The sequence below is a fragment of the Bombina bombina genome, chromosome 6, assembly GCF_027579735.1.
Source record: "Bombina bombina isolate aBomBom1 chromosome 6, aBomBom1.pri, whole genome shotgun sequence".
NCBI classification, from domain to species: Eukaryota; Metazoa; Chordata; class Amphibia; order Anura; family Bombinatoridae; genus Bombina; species Bombina bombina.
In genome coordinates this window covers 455,019,861-455,037,768 of record NC_069504.1, presented here as the reverse complement: position 1 = coordinate 455,037,768, position 17,908 = coordinate 455,019,861, and the positions used below count along the sequence as shown (strand labels likewise).

The following is a 17,908-nucleotide window of genomic DNA, read 5'->3' as shown; positions in this document are numbered from 1 at the left end:
AAATAATTTTAGTAATGTTAGGATTTTTAATATGTAATTTCGTTTATTTAATTGGTAGTTTAATGTAATTTTAGTATAATAGTTAGGGTAGGTTAATTTATCTTTTAAAATTAGTTTATTTTAATTCTACAGGTAAGTTTTAATTTATATTAAGATAGGGATCTTGTAATTTTAATTTAAAGTTAAGGGGTTGTTAGGTTCAGGGGTTAATAGCCTAATTTAGTTGTTTGCGATATGGGGGCTGACGGTTTAGTGGTTAATAGCTTTAGTTAGTGGTGGTGATGTGGGAGGCCAGAGGTTTAGGGGTTAATAAGTTTATTTAGTGGCGGCGGTGTCAGGGAGTGGTGGAATGGGGTTAATAATTTTAGTATAGTGGCGGCGATGTCAGGAAGCGGCGGAAAAGGGGTTAATATTTTTATTAGTGGCGGCAATGTCGGGAGCGGCAGATTAGGGGTTAATGTATAGTATTTGCACTGCGGGAGGGTGGCAGTTTAAGGGTTAATAGGTAGTTTATGGGTGTTTAGTGTACTTTGTAGCACTTTAGTTATGAGTTTAGTGAAATGGCATAAATAAAGTTGGGAAAAACCAGAATAGACGCTAGATCGATGATTGTTAGTTAACACCAGTCCGATGCTCATTGCCCCGTACTTGGTGCATGAGTTTTTGACGGCTTTTCTCATAAAATGAAGACCGTATTTAGATCCGCGGCCGCAATGTTAGGTGAGCATATTGACGCCCGCGAATGCAACTAAGTTGACAATTTGATAAATATTCCCCAGAGTCTTGATCCATGTCCATAAAAATAAATAAAAAAAAAACTGATACTGTCACCTCATGAAACATAGAGCAAGAAAATAAGCAAACAGAGCCAGCTGTGACCCTCATGCTTAAAAAACTCTCAGCTATAAAAAAACTAAGACAGGACCTCTGCACCTCAGCTGAACTGAAGTGTCTTACCTGACCTCGCAACAAACACACTGCATAAGCAACAAACTGAGCATGCTGTGCAGAGAATTCCCCAACTGATCCAAACATTCTCCTTCCTTGCAATAGACACTAAGCGCGGAACAGAAAATAAGTTGGCCAGTGACTCTGCTCCGATAATTAAATGTGGAAGAGCGGAAGTCGCATGACATATCCGACCAGAAACAGCGTAGCAGAGTAATAGCGCATGTTTTTGTGCAGGAGGAAAAAAGTAACCGCCTATAGAGCGAAACCCAGGAAAATTCCAATAAGCCCACATAATCAGGGTTGTCAACATTGTAACCCACAACACGTGAGCCACAAAATAAAGGGATATGATTTATTTCAATAAAAAGCAACTAACCCCATAGTCTCCCTGATACAGTGCCTGTCCTCTGCCAGAAAATACCCTAAATAAAGGATATATATGTCCCATATAAAGATGCAGCTAAAATTTCCTAAGTGCCAAACTCCAATACCTAGAGACAAAAAAAGGCACTTACCTACAATCCAGCTGTCCGGCAGGGAAACAGTTTATCAGGTGTGAAAGTACACAAACTCCTTACAGAGACCTGTGGAGAAAAGAAAGAACAGAGTAACATAACTCTGACTTTCTATACCTAGGGCAGCAATATGTTAGGAAACAAAGTAAGCACAACCTCACAACTTCCTAACTGGTTAAAAGCCACCACTACTCTACTGAAGAGATTAACGTGGACTACAGCTAAACCCCAAATCTTGCATGAAGCAAAAAGAAATCCAATTTTTCTTCAGACACCAAAACTTCACCTCCTCCATTGACAGAGACAAAGAGAATGACTGTGGATTATGGGTAGGGGAGTGAAATTTAACAGCTTTTCTGTGGTGCTCTTTGCCTCCTCTGCTGGCCAGGAGTGATATTCCCACTAGTAATTGAATAACGTTGTGGACTCTCCATATCTTAGGAAAGAAATACTCGTTTACAGTTGTGAGATTACCCTATTATACACTGAAGCCATTATGATAACTGGTAAACCAATATGAATGACAGTTGTATATAGGAATCATGAGTATACTGGGCATATTTGCTCAATGATTATATTGACATGTTGATTAACTCTCATATTACAAGTTGAACATAAAAAGTTTTTGCTTGTGCGCTAACCTGATGCTCACAAAAAGCTGAACTTATAATACAGTGATTGCATCAATGCATTCCCCCATGGGAATAAATGGAGCAAAAAAATTACGTGTAAACCCGGTCACATATTCTCAAGTGCGCTAACTAAACATAAAAATATTAAAAATATTTGACATTTGAATAGAATATGTTCTATTTTTTCATGGATACATATTTCTACATATATCTAAAGTTTTTTGGTACAATATATTTCTATACATATCTATAGATGATTCTATCCTATTATATAAAAGGCCAAGTGTGTTTGTCCAAAGCTGTCATGCGCAGTAGAGACAGCACAAGGACAAACACACCTGGCCTTTGAGTCCTACTCCCTAGCTGACTGATCTGTGGCAGAAGTGGGCGTGACCGGGCATGAGCGGGGCATGGCTGGGCATGAGCGGGGGCGTGGCCGGGCATGAATTGCCATGAAGGGGCGTGGTCAGACGTGAAGGGGCGTGGTCGGGTGCGGTCACGAGATAGAGAGGGGAGAGAGAGAGTAGAGGGGGGGAGAAAGAGAGAGGAGAGAGAGGGGGGAGAGAGAGAGCTCAAAAGAGGGGGGGAGAGAGCTCAAAAGAGAGGGGGAGAGAGAGCGCAAAAGAGATGGGGAGAGAGAGCTCAAAAGAGAGGGGGAGAGAGAGCGCAAAAGAGATGGGGGAGAGAGAGAGCAAAAGAGAGGGGGGGAGAGTGCGAAGAGAGGGGGGAGAGAGCGCAAAAGAGGGAGAGCGTGAAGAGAGGGGGGAGAGAGCGCAAAAGAGAGGGGGAGAGGGAGAGAGAGCGTGCAAAAGAGAGGGGGGAGAGAGAGAGAGCAAAAGAGGGGGAGAGAGAGAGCACAAAAGAGATGGGGGAGAGAGAGAGAGGAGGGGAGAGAGAGAGGAGAGGAGGGGAGAGAGAGAGGAGAGGGGGGAGAGAGAGAGAGGAGGGGGGGAGAGAGAGAGAGAGGAGGGGGGGGGGAGAGAGAGGAGGGGGGCAAGAGAGAGAGGAGGGGAGGAAAGAGAGAAAGAAGGGGGGGAGAGAGAGAGGAGGGGGGAGAGAGAGGAGGGGGCAAAAGAGGAGGGGGGGAGAGAGAGAGGGGAGGGAGAGAGAGAGCAAAAGAGAGGGGAGGAGAGAGCGCAAAAGAGAGGGGGAGAGAGCGCAAAAGAGAGGGGGAGAGAGAGAGAGAGCGTGCAAAAGATTGGGGGGAGAGAGAGAGAGCAAAAGAGGGGGAGAGAGAGAGCACAAAAGAGATGGGGGAGAGAGAGAGAGGAGGGGAGAGAGAGAGGAGAGGAGGGGAGAGAGAGAGGAGAGGGGGGAGAGAGAGAGAGGAGGGGGGGAGAGAGAGAGAGAGGAGGGGGGGGAAGAGAGAGAGGAGGGGGGCAAGAGAGAGAGGAGGGGAGGAAAGAGAGAAAGAAGGGGGGGGAGAGAGAGAGGAGGGGGGAGAGAGAGGAGGGGGCAAAAGAGGAGGGGGGGAGAGAGAGAGGGGAGGGAGAGAGAGAGGGGGGAGAGAGAGGGGGAGAGAGCTCAAAAGAGAGGGGGAGAGAGAGCGCAAAAGAGATTGGGGAGAGAGCTCAAAAGAGAGGGGGAGAGAGAGCGCAAAAGAGATGGGGGAGAGAGCGCGAAGAGAGGGGGGAGAGAGTGCAAAAGAGAGGGGGAGAGAGAGCAAAAGAGGGGGGAGAGAGAGAACACAGAAGAGGGGGAGAGAGAGAGCTTAAAAGAGAGGGGGGAGAGAGCGCAAAGAGAGGGGGGAGAGAGTGCAAAAGAGAGGGGGAGAGAGAGAGAGCAAAAGAGGGGGGGAGAGAGAGAGCTTAAAAGAGAGGGGGAGAGAGAGCACAAAAGAGATGGGGGAGAGAGAGCAAAAGAGATGGGGGAGAGAGAGAGAGGAGGGGAGAGAGAGAGGAGAGGAGGGGAGAGAGAGAGGAGAGGGGGGAGAGAGAGAGAGGAGGGGGGAGAGAGAGAGAGAGGAGGGGGGGAAAAGAGAGAGGAGGGGGGCAAGAGAGAGAGGAGGGGAGGAAAGAGAGAAAGAAGGGGGGGGGGGGGGAGAGAGGAGGGGGGAGAGAGAGGAGGGGGCAAAAGAGGAGGGGGGGGAGAGAGAGAGGGGAGGGAGAGAGAGAGGGGGGAGAGAGAGGGGGAGAGAGCTCAAAAGAGAGGGGGAGAGAGAGCGCAAAAGAGATGGGGGAGAGAGCTCAAAAGAGAGGGGGAGAGAGAGAGAGCAAAAGAGATGGGGGAGAGAGCGCGAAGAGAGGGGGGAGAGAGTGCAGAAGAGAGGGGGAGAGAGATAGAGAGCAAAAGAGGGGGGAGAGAGAGAACACAGAAGAGGGGGGAGAGAGAGAGCACAGAAGAGAGAGGGAGAGAGAGAGAGAGCAAAAGAGAGGGGGGAGAGAGCGCAAAAGAGAGGGTGGGGAGAGAGCGCAAAAGAGAGGGGGAGAGAGAGAGCCCAAAAAGTGGGGGGAGAGAGAGAGAGAGCAAAAGAGGGGGAGAGAAAGAGCACAAAAGAGAGGGGGAGAGAGAGAGGGGGAGAGAGAGAGAGAGAGAGAGGAGGGGAGAGAGAGAGAGGAGAGGGGGGAGAGAGGGGGAGGGAGAGAGCTCAAAAGAGAGGGGGAGAGAGAGCGCAAAAGATGTGGGGGAGAGAGAGCAAAAGAGAGGGGGAGAGAGAGCACAAAAGAGATGGGGGAGAGAGAGCAAAAGAGAGGGGGAGAGAGAGCGCAAAAGAGAGAGGGAGAGCGCAAAAGAGAGAGGGAGAGCGCAAAAGAGGGGGGAGAGAGTGCAAAAGAGAGGGGGGAGAGAGAGCACGCAAAAGAGAGGGGGGGAAGAGAGAGAGAGCAAAACAGAGGGGGAGATAGAGAGAGCAAAAGAGAGGGGGGAGAGAGAGAGCAAAAGAAGGGGGAGAGAGAGAGAGTGCAAAAGAGGAGGGGGGGAGAGAGAGAGGGGAGGGAGAGAGAGAGGGGGGAGAGAGAGGGGGAGAGAGCTCAAAAGAGAGGGGGAGAGAGAGCGCAAAAGAGATTGGGGAGAGAGCTCAAAAGAGAGGGGGAGAGAGAGCGCAAAAGAGATGGGGGAGAGAGCGCGAAGAGAGGGGGGAGAGAGTGCAAAAGAGAGGGGGAGAGAGAGCAAAAGAGGGGGGAGAGAGAGAACACAGAAGAGGGGGAGAGAGAGAGCTTAAAAGAGAGGGGGGAGAGAGCGCAAAGAGAGGGGGGAGAGAGTGCAAAAGAGAGGGGGAGAGAGAGAGAGCAAAAGAGGGGGGGGAGAGAGAGAGCTTAAAAGAGAGGGGGAGAGAGAGCACAAAAGAGATGGGGGAGAGAGAGCAAAAGAGATGGGGGAGAGAGAGAGAGGAGGGGAGAGAGAGAGGAGAGGAGGGGAGAGAGAGAGGAGAGGGGGGAGAGAGAGAGAGGAGGGGGGAGAGAGAGAGAGAGGAGGGGGGGAAAAGAGAGAGGAGGGGGGCAAGAGAGAGAGGAGGGGAGGAAAGAGAGAAAGAAGGGGGGGGGGGAGAGAGGAGGGGGGAGAGAGAGGAGGGGGCAAAAGAGGAGGGGGGGAGAGAGAGAGGGGAGGGAGAGAGAGAGGGGGGAGAGAGAGGGGGAGAGAGCTCAAAAGAGAGGGGGAGAGAGAGCGCAAACGAGATGGGGGAGAGAGCTCAAAAGAGAGGGGGAGAGAGAGAGAGCAAAAGAGATGGGGGAGAGAGCGCGAAGAGAGGGGGGAGAGAGTGCAGAAGAGAGGGGGAGAGAGATAGAGAGCAAAAGAGGGGGGAGAGAGAGAACACAGAAGAGGGGGGAGAGAGAGAGCACAGAAGAGAGAGGGAGAGAGAGAGAGAGCAAAAGAGAGGGGGGAGAGAGCGCAAAAGAGAGGGTGGGGAGAGAGCGCAAAAGAGAGGGGGAGAGAGAGAGCCCAAAAAGTGGGGGGAGAGAGAGAGAGAGCAAAAGAGGGGGAGAGAAAGAGCACAAAAGAGAGGGGGAGAGAGAGAGGGGGAGAGAGAGAGAGAGAGAGAGGAGGGGAGAGAGAGAGAGGAGAGGGGGGAGAGAGGGGGAGGGAGAGAGCTCAAAAGAGAGGGGGAGAGAGAGCGCAAAAGATGTGGGGGAGAGAGAGCAAAAGAGAGGGGGAGAGAGAGCACAAAAGAGATGGGGGAGAGAGAGCAAAAGAGAGGGGGAGAGAGAGCGCAAAAGAGAGAGGGAGAGCGCAAAAGAGAGAGGGAGAGCGCAAAAGAGGGGGGAGAGAGTGCAAAAGAGAGGGGGGAGAGAGAGCACGCAAAAGAGAGGGGGGGAAGAGAGAGAGAGCAAAACAGAGGGGGAGATAGAGAGAGCAAAAGAGAGGGGGGAGAGAGAGAGCAAAAGAAGGGGGAGAGAGAGAGAGTGCAAAAGAGAGGGGGAGAGAAAACGCAAAAGAGAGGGGGGAGGAGAGCGCAAAAGAGGGGGGTGAGAGAGAGCGCAAAAGAGAGGGGGGAGAGAGAGGGGGAGAGAACGCAAAAGAGATGGGGAGAGAGAGAGCGCAAAAGAGATGGGGGAGAGAGAACACAAAAGAGAGGGGGAGAGAGAGAGCGCAAAAGAGAGGGGGAGAGAGCACAAAAGAGAGGGGGAGAGAGAGAGCGCAAAAGAGAGGGGGGAGAGTGAGAGCTCAAAAGAGAGGGGGGAGAGAGAGCTCAAAGAGAGGGGGAGAGAGAGAGCAAAAGAGAGGGGGGAGAGAGAGAGAGCAAAAGAGAGGGGGAGGGAGAGATGCAAGGGGTGGGACCGCTGTACTGCAAAAAATGGCCAGTGTAAACGGGCTTTAGGACTAGTATAGGTATAAAAATATACAGTATTTTTTTTATATAGGAATATAACATTTTATGCTATGTACAGAACATTGGAATGTGTAATATTTACAGTAAATAAACAGTATAACACTTTATTAAAGGGACAGTCTATACCAGAATTGTTATTGTTTTAAAAGATAGATATTCCCTTGTTTACCAACACAGTTATATTTATATATTTTTTTCCTCTGTGATTATTTTGTATCTAAGCCTCTGCAGACTGCCCCTTTATTTCAGTTCTTTTAACAGACTTGCAGTTTAGCCAATCAGTGATGGCTCCCAGTTAACTTCACGTGCAGGAGCACAGTGTTATCTATATGAAAAACATGAACTAACACCCTCTAGTGGTGAAAAACCTGTTAAAATGCATTCTTAAGAGGCGGCCTTCAAGGTTTAAGAAATTAGCATATGAACCTCCTAAGTTAAGCTTTCAACTAAGAATACCAAGAGAACAAAGAAAAGTTGGTGATAAAAGTAAATTGGAAAATTGTTTAAAATTACATGCCGTATCTGAATCATGAAAGTTTTTTTTGGACTAGGCTGTCCCCTTAACTAAGAATATTGCATAAATATGCATTTTCATGTTTTCATCTACGTACCTGAAAAGGGCTCCAATGCACACATATATATATATGTCTATGGGGTAGATTTATCAAGCAGTGGATGCTGCAATCTACCCACCGTAGTTTCAGGTTCCCCTGAAACTGAAGTTAAGAAGCAGCAGTCTTAAGACCGCTGCTCCTTAACTCGTCCGCCACCTCTGAGGTGGTGGACCGCAATCATCCCAATTGGATATGATCGGGATGATTGACACCCCCTGCTAGCTAGAAATGCTTGTGCAATGGTAAATGTCAACAGCGTATGCTGTCGCATTTATCGATGTTTGGCGGACATGATCCGATACAGCGGATCTTTTCTGCCCGCATAATGATAAATCGGACCCTATATATATGTATACATATGTATTTATGTGTTTATATGTGTATATATGTCTGTAAGTACATATATACACATATAAATACATATGTACACACATATAAACATATATATATATATGTAAATTTACATAGATTTATGTAAATGTGTGCCCTGACCACTGCAGACAGACTTTACAATAGTGATCAATAGACCTATAATGACTCTAGACCACATATGCAAAGACACCTCTAAAAGGTTGTCTATAGCCAACTCAGCTCTCATATTACAATTTCAAAGTAAAAAGTTTTCACTCGTGCGCTAACCCGATGCGCACGAAAAGCCGAGTTTAGGATATCATGAGCCCATTACGTATTCCCCTATAAAAGTCAATGGAGCAAGAAAAGTGCGTGTGGGGGAAATAACACCCTACTCGCACACAAACCCAATCACATATTCTGAAGGAAGTGTGCTAATCTGACATGAAAATATAAATGTTTCACATTCCAATGTTCTTCACATAGCAGAATATGATCTATTTATGCATACATATTTCAATATATATATTTAATGGTATTTTTTACAATATATATTTATGCTTTTACATATTTTCATCTACTTGACTGTAAAGGGTTCCAATGCACACAATATATACAAACATATATATATATATATATATATATATATAAAACATATATATATAGTGGGAAAAATAAGGATGTACAGTAAATAAATGGTAATTATGATTGTATTCACACAGTAAGGAATGTGAATATGTGAGTGTAATGATTTAGGTATCCTGCCACTGGTACAGCAAGTGCAGGAGACTAAGCAGGCACAAGATACCCAGCGGATACTGTTAATGAAGCTGTCATGGGATACCAAGTAGGTGCAAAGCAGGATTCAGGTAAGCTGCCACTGGTACAGAAAGTACAGGAGACTCAGAAGGCACAGTATACCCAACGGGTACTCTTGGTGAGGCTGACACAAGATATTGTGTAAGTGCAGCAGGATTCAGGTACCTGATATCAGGAACAAAGTTATACAAGCTTGTTGCTAGACAGGATACAGGAAGAGCAGGTAAGTACAAGGTGCACTTCTTAATAACTCAGCCCAGAGTGATGGGCTAAGTTGATTTATATAGAAACTCCCACACCTGTGGCCATTTAGCTGGGATTTCTTGAAATTAGGTATGGTAGCCTTTTAAATTAGAACAGTGATCAGTCAAGCACACTTAGGGAAAACACCAGCTGCTGCAGAAGACAGGAGCCCATCGCTGGATCGCTTTTAGGTAAGTACTTGACAGTGAGGGAGTGGTACATTGTTACTGGCAGGCTGGTGCTTCACCTTAGTAAACTGGATGAGACAACCTTTTTCTTTTTGTGCCCCCCAAAAAACTGATCCCTAACAGATAAGTTAAAAGAAACAGACAATTTAAGATTATAAAATGGTGTGGGAGGCACAGTTTCATGGGATAGACTTTGCTCTTAAGATAATATGGCTCTGTAATACTGGTAAAACTTCCATAATTATAACTGCTACAAAAACAATAGCATGATGAGAAGTAAACATGCTACTGTAGTTGTATTTAGAGTTGTATGTCTCTTTAATGCAAGTTAGTTAGGAACCATGTCCATAACTTACTACACGGAGCCCAGAGTGTGAGATTAGAGTGCTGCTGTTCTACTGAACAGGGCTTTCACTCAGGCATATGCCTACATTTATGAAGGCCCAGAGTCCTTTAGTTCTTAAGACCTGTGCTTCTAAACATCACTGTGCAGTTAAAACATGACATGACTGGCTCTCATGCAGTTGGTTGAACAAGAGCAGTGGATGGGGTGGGACAGGATTACGTGGGGCAGCGACTGCCTCTCCTCATGTTCATTAATGTGGGCTATAATGTGAGATTTTAAACATCACTAATTAGACAAAGTTTTTATCCTGAGAACAGAATAAGAACAGACTTTTTTTTTTTTTTTATAAACCTCTATTAAAATAAATGTCACTAATTTAACTAATTCATAATTAATAGATCATTTTGGACCAGTTTTTCTTTTTAGCTAGTAATTTTCCTAAGCTTAAAATATATATGCCTCTGTATGAGTATCACCTCCGATACCAATAAAAGTATGCCTTGTCCTTTCAGTATCTGAATTAAAAATCCATTATATGACACTGAGAGAATAAATAGATTAAAGAATTAATCAGTTTTATGAAGCATTTCAGTAAAGGTATTTATGAGACAGGAAACCATGTTCAGTAAACAAAGAAATTAATTTGATTTGAGAAATTGTTAATTAAAGGGTGTACCTATTTTTTTACAATGGGGTCATCTTCACAGTACATTAAAATTGCACGCTGTAAACTTTAGGCTATTCTCCTGCTTCAGATCTGATATGTTTTTTTCTTTGTTCTCTTATGTAGTTGAATTGATGTTTATTTTTCTATAACTTTTGGCTTTCTTATTACTTTATCTTAAGATAGCTTCTGTTTGAATGAAATTATATAGAAATCAGAATGCAGAGAAAAAGAAAAAAACATTACCTTGAGAGGAATAAACAAAAATTGATGTTAACCTCAGTATAAAATAATTCAGGTAAGCAGAACATTTGTTTTAGAGAATACAAAATGATATCCATATAAAAGAATATACCGAAACAATTGAATAATCACAGCAATACCAAGGCCTGCAAATTCATAAAATATTGAACTTACATTTATATCTTCCAGATCTAAAAAGTTTAGTATGACTCCATTCCGTTTCCATATGATGGGAGGTCGTAAGGCTCCATATATTGCACAAGTCAATACTGCACTTAAGCCAACAGTTACCGTTGTTACGCTTACTATCTTGTCTGGGTCAAGTGTGAGCTCAACGACTTCTGAAAAAAGCAAAACACAATTCTTAAGAGAGTTTTTTTTATTAATTCCTTGTACAGATGATAACATAAAGACAAAATATTATAATAGTGTTATAGGATTACTTTACACCTTGCATTAAATGCTAGAGAAAATAGGGTAAATATGAGCCAGATCAAAAAAAGTAAAACACAGATTATTATGGTGGTTTCAAGTGGATGATAGAAAACTACATAGTCCCTTTTATGTTCTATTAATTGCATCTGTGTGGAAGGAGTTAAACTAGGAATGAAATGCTGTGAAGAAATCTCAAGCATTGGAAAAACATATATACAATTCATTTATGAAATAATTAATTTATTATTGTAGTTGTTAATTTTTTTTTATTTTTTTTAACATAGTAAGTATTTAGTAAAAGTTTCTCAATCATTTTAGCAGCTAAATGGAAACTATCTATGGTATGGTAGTTCATCAAACACTTTTGATTTACAAATAACATAAAATTACTATTAATAGTATTGTGCTAGTCATGAACTACAACAACAAGAAGAATATAAAGTCCAAGACAAGTTCTCTATGCTGGGCATAAATGCATGAAAATGTTTGTGTCTGTAAAGCATGTACTTCTGGAGCTAAATCCTGACTCACCACCCCACAGAAAACCAGGTTATGATCCAGAGGTTAACAGTTCATCTATCTGAGTTAATTCAAGTTCCCTTTCATCAATTGCATTAGTAAAGGCACATGTTGTATTGATTGCAGGTATCTATTTTACTATATATGGCTTCTATGGGGGGGTTTGATGAGCTTTTTATAAAATTAAGTCCTAATGTAATGATCAAGATCACTGAAAGTTTCAATTTTAGGGTCAATTTTTAATGGGAAGGGTTTGGATCTGAGCCTTACATTTTAGGGGGTAAGTATAGTGTAAATGCAGATTTTTTTTTAACATTTTCTCTCACTTTTGGGTGAATTATCTCTTGTGGGGGACTAAATAGGAACCTTACCATTATAAATGGACCTTAAAAGTGAAACTTTCAGCAATATTAGTCATTTGATTAGGACTTAAGTTCTAAGGGCCTGATGATCTAAACTTTGTCAGATCAGATGTGGTTTTTCTGCCTGCCTGGAATTATCGTAAAAAAAGAGACAGTCCCTGTGAGTGGCAAGATATTTCCTATTCAAAGTAACGGAGCTTGCTGGAAAGGCGTAAAGTTAACAGTGAGTGGGAGCGCCCTTAAAAAATTAAATCCTGCAACCAATATAAATCACAATAATATATTTTCTGTGTCTATCATCTTACAATTGCCTATATTTTTTTAATGTATGTGTTTTTCAATTAGGGTTCCAAGTATTTTGAGTGTTTTAAAAAAGGCTTGCCTCCTTTTAATTTGTGAGAAAAAAAATTGAAATCTGTGAAAATCTTTATAGAATTACTCTGTAATTAAGGAGACAACTTCATATACACCTATAGAAATAAATATCTTAAGCCTATTTTCTGAAGAAAAAATATAAGTGATTTTTGCACATCAAGTTACAATTTAAGATGTGCATATTTAATATGATTTATTCCTGTGTACTGCTGAACGTGTCTGGAGGAAATCTCACTCTGAACCGGATTTCATACATTATAAGTTTATTCTTCGTTCATGCCCTTCTGCCCTTCACGTAGCCAAGCAAACCTACTTCTCTTCTCTCATATCTACTCTTTCCTCAAACCCTAAAAGACTCTTCTCCACCTTTAACTCTCTCCAATACCCACCTGCTCCACCCCACCCCCATGTCTGTCTTTAGTGCTCAAGACCTGGCAGACTACTTTTTAAACAAAACACATACTATCTGAAGAAACATCCCAACACCAACCTGCAATATTCCAACAAACAACAGGCCAATTACTCCCTCTGCCACCCTCTGCATCTTCCATTCAGCCACTGAGAATGACGTTTCTTCCTTACTATCTTCCTCATGCCCCACTACCTGCCCGCTCAACCCTATCCCTTCCCATCTAATACCCTCCCTGTCTTCCACCTTCATTCCTGCTCTTACTCACATCTTCCACCTATCTCTCTCTACCGGCTCATTCCCATCTTCTTTCAAACACGCAAAAGTTACTCCCATACTAAAAAAAACCTCCCTCGACCCTAATTCTCCTGACAACTACCACCCTATATCACTGCTTCCAGTAACATCAAAATTCTTTGATAAACTAGTTTACAATTGCCTAACCCACTTCCTGTCCACCAACTCATTGCTTGACCCCCTGCAATATGGATTCCACCCCAAACACACAACTGAGACTGCCCTTACCATTGTTACTAACGATCTTCTTTCTGCTAAAAATATTGGCCACCACTCTATACTCGTCTTACTTGACCTCTCAGCTGCCTTTAACACAGTTGACCAACCCCTCCTCCTACAGACCCTTAGCTCTTTTGGCCTCTGTGACACTGCTCTTTCCTGGATTCACTCCTATCTTTCTCAAAGGTCTTTTTCTGTGTCATTTGCCGGCGACTCCTCTTCTCCAATGCCTCTGTCTGTTGGAGTACCTCAAGGATCTGTTCTGGGTCCTCTACTCTTCTACATTTATACTTCTTCGCTGGGTAAACTTATCAACAGTTATGACTTCAAATATCACCTCCATGTTGATGACTCCCAGATCTACCTCTTCACCCCTGCTCTCTCTCCCTCTGTCCTTTCTCATGTCAGTGACTACTTATCTGGTATTTCTTCCCGGATGGCCTCTCACTACCTAAATATTACCATGTCCAAGATTGAGCTCCTTCTTATCCCCCCTCAAGCTCTACGCCGACTTCTGACTTCTCTATCCCTGTTGACGGCATCACCATTTTCCCATCGCCCCAAGCCCGCTGCCTCGGAGTTACACTTGACTCAAATCTATCCTGATCCCCCATATCCAATCACTTTCTACATCCTGCCACAAACATTTATGCAATATATCCAAGATTCTGCCTTTTCTGAGCGCTTACACCACAAAGCAAATAATCCACTCCCTTGTTATTTCCAGACATGACTACTGCAATAACCTACTTACTGGCCTTCCTCTTTCCAGCCTCTCCCCCCTTCAATCCATCCTAAATGCCTCTGCCAGGCTGATCCACCTTTCCCGTCTCTTTGTATCTGCTGCAACTCTCTGCGAGTCCCTTCATTGGCTCCCCATTCACAGCAGAATTAAATTCAAAATTCTCACCCTTACATACAAAGCTTTTACCAACGCCGCTCCCCTCTACCTATTCTCTCAAATAAACAAGTATACTCCAGCCCGTCCACTAAGATCCAACAATGACCTGCTCCTTGCATCCGCAACTATCACCTTTTCTCATGCTAGACTGCAGGACTTCTGTCTTGCAGCACCTACCCTCTGGAACACTCTCCCTCATGCTGTCAGGCTTTGCCCTAATATTTCTTCCTTTAAATGCTCCCTGAAACCTTTTCTGTTCAGGGAAGCCTACCACCCAACTCAATAATAAATTAATTTCACTTACCTAACATCTCCCTCATCTAACTCTGCATTAACATCTTTCTCAATCTTGCAGTCCTCACCTCCTGTTTCTCAACCTCCTATCTTTCTAGATTGTTAATTCCCATGGGAATAGGGTCCTCAATTCCTCCTGTATGTGTTTGTAAATTTTGTCCTGCCTCTTACAAGTTTTATATCATTGTTTTATTTAAATGAATTGTATCCATGGACAGTGCTGCAGAATATGTTGGAGCTTCATAAATAAAGTATAATAATAATAATACATACAAATTTTATGTTTTTGGTAAAATACAATTTTTGATGAACAATTGTGTTACTGTTTTTGGTGCACCCTAACAATACAATTTTTTTAAGCATTTTTGTGTGAATGATTCAGTTATTCTCTTTGTAAGACTTTGAAAACACAAATTTTATTGTGCACTTTTGTAACATATGCATCTTGTTTTAAGGTTAAAAAGTGGCTTTAGATCATTCCACCATGGAAATAGAGGTGCTAGTGAGCATTCTTTTATAATTTCGCCAGCCCAGAGACCTTTACATCATTTCACCATGGAAATAGAAGTGCTGGTGAGCAATCTTTAATAATCTCTTTGTCCTTGCCATACCTGGAGGTTACTCTTATGGGACACTATAATGTTTTAATGGTTTATTAAGTCCTCCTCTTGTGTCATTTTCACATACACTGTTTGATAAGGAGTGTTCATTTTTTGTTTGTTTGTTCTAGGCTTACAGACATCTTGCTTCTTTTAGACACCGCTGCAGGAGCGCCATTCCTTAAACAAATCATTTATTGTGCCAGTCTGCGATTACGTAAGTGTTCATCAGTGTTGATGAAGCGTTTCCTTCTCTTCCACAGTCTTGACATTTCTGATTATACTAAATACCTGTTCTAAGCTCTCTGCGCTCAATGCTTTTACCCACTATTTTTTCATGACTGTCTACACTAATCATTGCCAGTCTGATTTATCTGTATAGATGCTGTATTCAACCTTGGTCTAAATATAAATTTTGGTCTAAATCTTTCACCTGCCACAGACCTGTGACCTACTATTTACCTCCAACTATAGCAATATTTACAATGTTATAACTTTGACAATAAAACTACATCATATAGTATTGATGGAAATACTACTTTATTCACATATATTTGTTTAAGAAAATGTGTTTTACATCATATATATCATTATTAAAATTGTCTATACTAAAGTCATTTGATAATAAAGAAAAGTTCCTGTACAGCAAATATAGAGTTGCTCATAATCATCTACAGAAAGGAACACACAAGACATTGCCATTTTATCAGTTGTGCTTTGCCACTTTATCACAGCATATTGTAGACTGATGATTTATATCTAAACATGCTTCAATTGACCAAATTCATTTTAAAAGATTAAATTAGCCACAACAGATGGAATTAAATCTATAGTGATAGACAATACATTACATTGCAGAGATAACTCCTTTGTTTAGTATGGTGGCCAAATGTACAAAAGAATAGTTTTCTGAATAAATATAAAAAGTGATTTAGATGGATTGGATTGGCACTGCACATGTTGGCTGAGGATATCAGCCAGTTTTCAGAACTGTCCAAATGGTTCACTGGTTTAGATTGTTTTTTTTGGAATGATTATCTTAAGTTGGTCTTAATAAACAGAGATTAATGTGGACTGCTGTAATTTCAAAAGTTGATAAAAATTGACAACAGATGTTAAGCACAAAATAGTCATGAACACAATAAACTCCCTATAGTTTAACGCTCCCTTTTCACCATTGCCAAACCAAGCACAACATGTTATGTTTTTCCAAAAATAAAATGAATTGTTGTTGTTTTTTACTTTAGTGGTGTATATTGAATGTGCTTAGTGAAAATGTAGTATTTAATTTGACCAATATCAGTAGGAACATTGGGATCGAGTCATGAAAGTTAATTTGGCTGCTGAGGGGCATCATTAGAAATGCCAGATCATGTCTAAAATGAATTGAGGCTTGAGTCACCTATCCTTTCCAGAGTTTCTTTAGAGAATTCCTTCCTTTTAATATGCATAGGGTTGTTAAGTGCCCCAAATTATGATATCTCATACATCAAATGTGAAGTGCTATTAACACAGAAAAACAATGACAACTGTAACTCTTATAAATTATGACTGTTAAATAGGATATGTTCATTATTATAGTTGCAAAATGTTTGCATGTTGGTTTTATTAAGGTAAAAATCTCACTGAATAGAATGAGAAGTCTCTCAGAAACATTAGAGAGGCAAATGTGTTGCTAAAGTTACATAATGAAGCATTCTAGAGGTGTAATCACATTTTTTTCTCCTATACATTGTTCAAGCAAGTAGAATCCATAAAGACTCTATTGTCCTGTGAAGTAATTCATCTTGAGGTCAGGGCTCATTACTTCAAAGCTGACAATATATAACTTTTTTATGTATTTATTCTTTAAATTTTCATATATTTTCTTTTGTACATATGCTAGAGTAGACTTTTTATTTAGGGATTTTTTGTTTACTAATATTTTGAAGGCATTTTAGGGATCTTGCATATTTCACACTAGGGGGCATGTTTATCAATGTGCAAGCGGACATGATACAAAGTAGGGTATCATGTCCGCCGCACATCGATAAATACCGACAGCATACGCTGTCGGCATTTATCATTGCACCAGCAGTTCTTGTAAACTGCTGCTGCAATGCCGCCTCCTGTAGATTTGTGGCCCCTAGCAGGGGGTGTCAATCAACCTGATCGTATTCGATCGGGTTGATTTCTGTCCGCGGCCTCAGAGCAGGCGGACAAGTTATGGAGCAGTGGTCTTTAGGTTTACAGTGAGCCTTCAGGGGAAACAAGCTCCATATGGAGCTTGATAAATATGCCCCTAGAAATCATACTATTTAAAGAGAAGTGACCAGCTTGAAGATAGAATCAGATTGATTACAATCAGATCATAGTTGCAACCAGGGGCAGTTACTAATAACTGTTATGAAATATGGAATTTTCAAGTTCCCAATTGTGTCAAGTTTTTTTTTTTTTTTTTAAGGGAGATATTAGTTCCATGAAGGCTACTTCACCTTGTGTTCATTCATATTGATTGTAGATGTGTTGTGTGAATGGGAGGTGTTATCTTAATTGAACAGCATGCTGTCACTTGCTATCACACATCAACCATTCCAGCCCAATAGAAACCCTGTTGTAACCCATTGAGCACAAGCTTTTCCAGTGGTCGTGGTGCAGTAACACCTCTATACATTGAAAATTGACAACTGCCAGATTACAAGTGGTGCGCTCAAAGTAAAATTTTAACATGGCGGGTAACCACACATATTACAGTTATAGCTTGTGCACTAACCCGACACTGCACTAGACCAACAGAGCTAATTACGAAGGTAGAATACTTTAAATTCCAATGTTCCACACATGAGTTTTTTTTCTCATTTCAATATATATTTCTCTCTATCTTTCTCTGTCTCTGTCTCTCTCGCTCTCTCTGTATATGTATATACAGGGAGTGCAGAATTATTAGGCAAATGAGTATTTTGACCACATCATCCTCTTTATGCATGTTGTCTTACTCCAAGCTGTATAGGCTCGAAAGCCTACTACCAATTAAGCATATTAGGTGATGTGCATCTCTGTAATGAGAAGGGGTGTGGTCTAATGACATCAACACCCTATATCAGGTGTGCATAATTATTAGGCAACTTCCTTTCCTTTGGCAAAATGGGTCAAAAGAAGGACTTGACAGGCTCAGAAAAGTAAAA

At 42.1% G+C, this 17,908-nt stretch overlaps 1 protein-coding gene across 1 annotated transcript in view; it reads right to left on the bottom strand.

Moving 5' to 3' along the window:
- The window catches only part of LOC128664462 (follistatin-related protein 4-like), a 1,075,469-nt gene that overhangs the window by 227,820 nt on the left and 829,741 nt on the right, over nt 1-17,908 (bottom strand). The window contains exon 6 of the mRNA XM_053719289.1: nt 10,509-10,675. Coding sequence (XP_053575264.1) covers nt 10,509-10,675 — 167 coding nt within the window. The remainder of the gene's footprint in view (nt 1-10,508; nt 10,676-17,908) is intronic.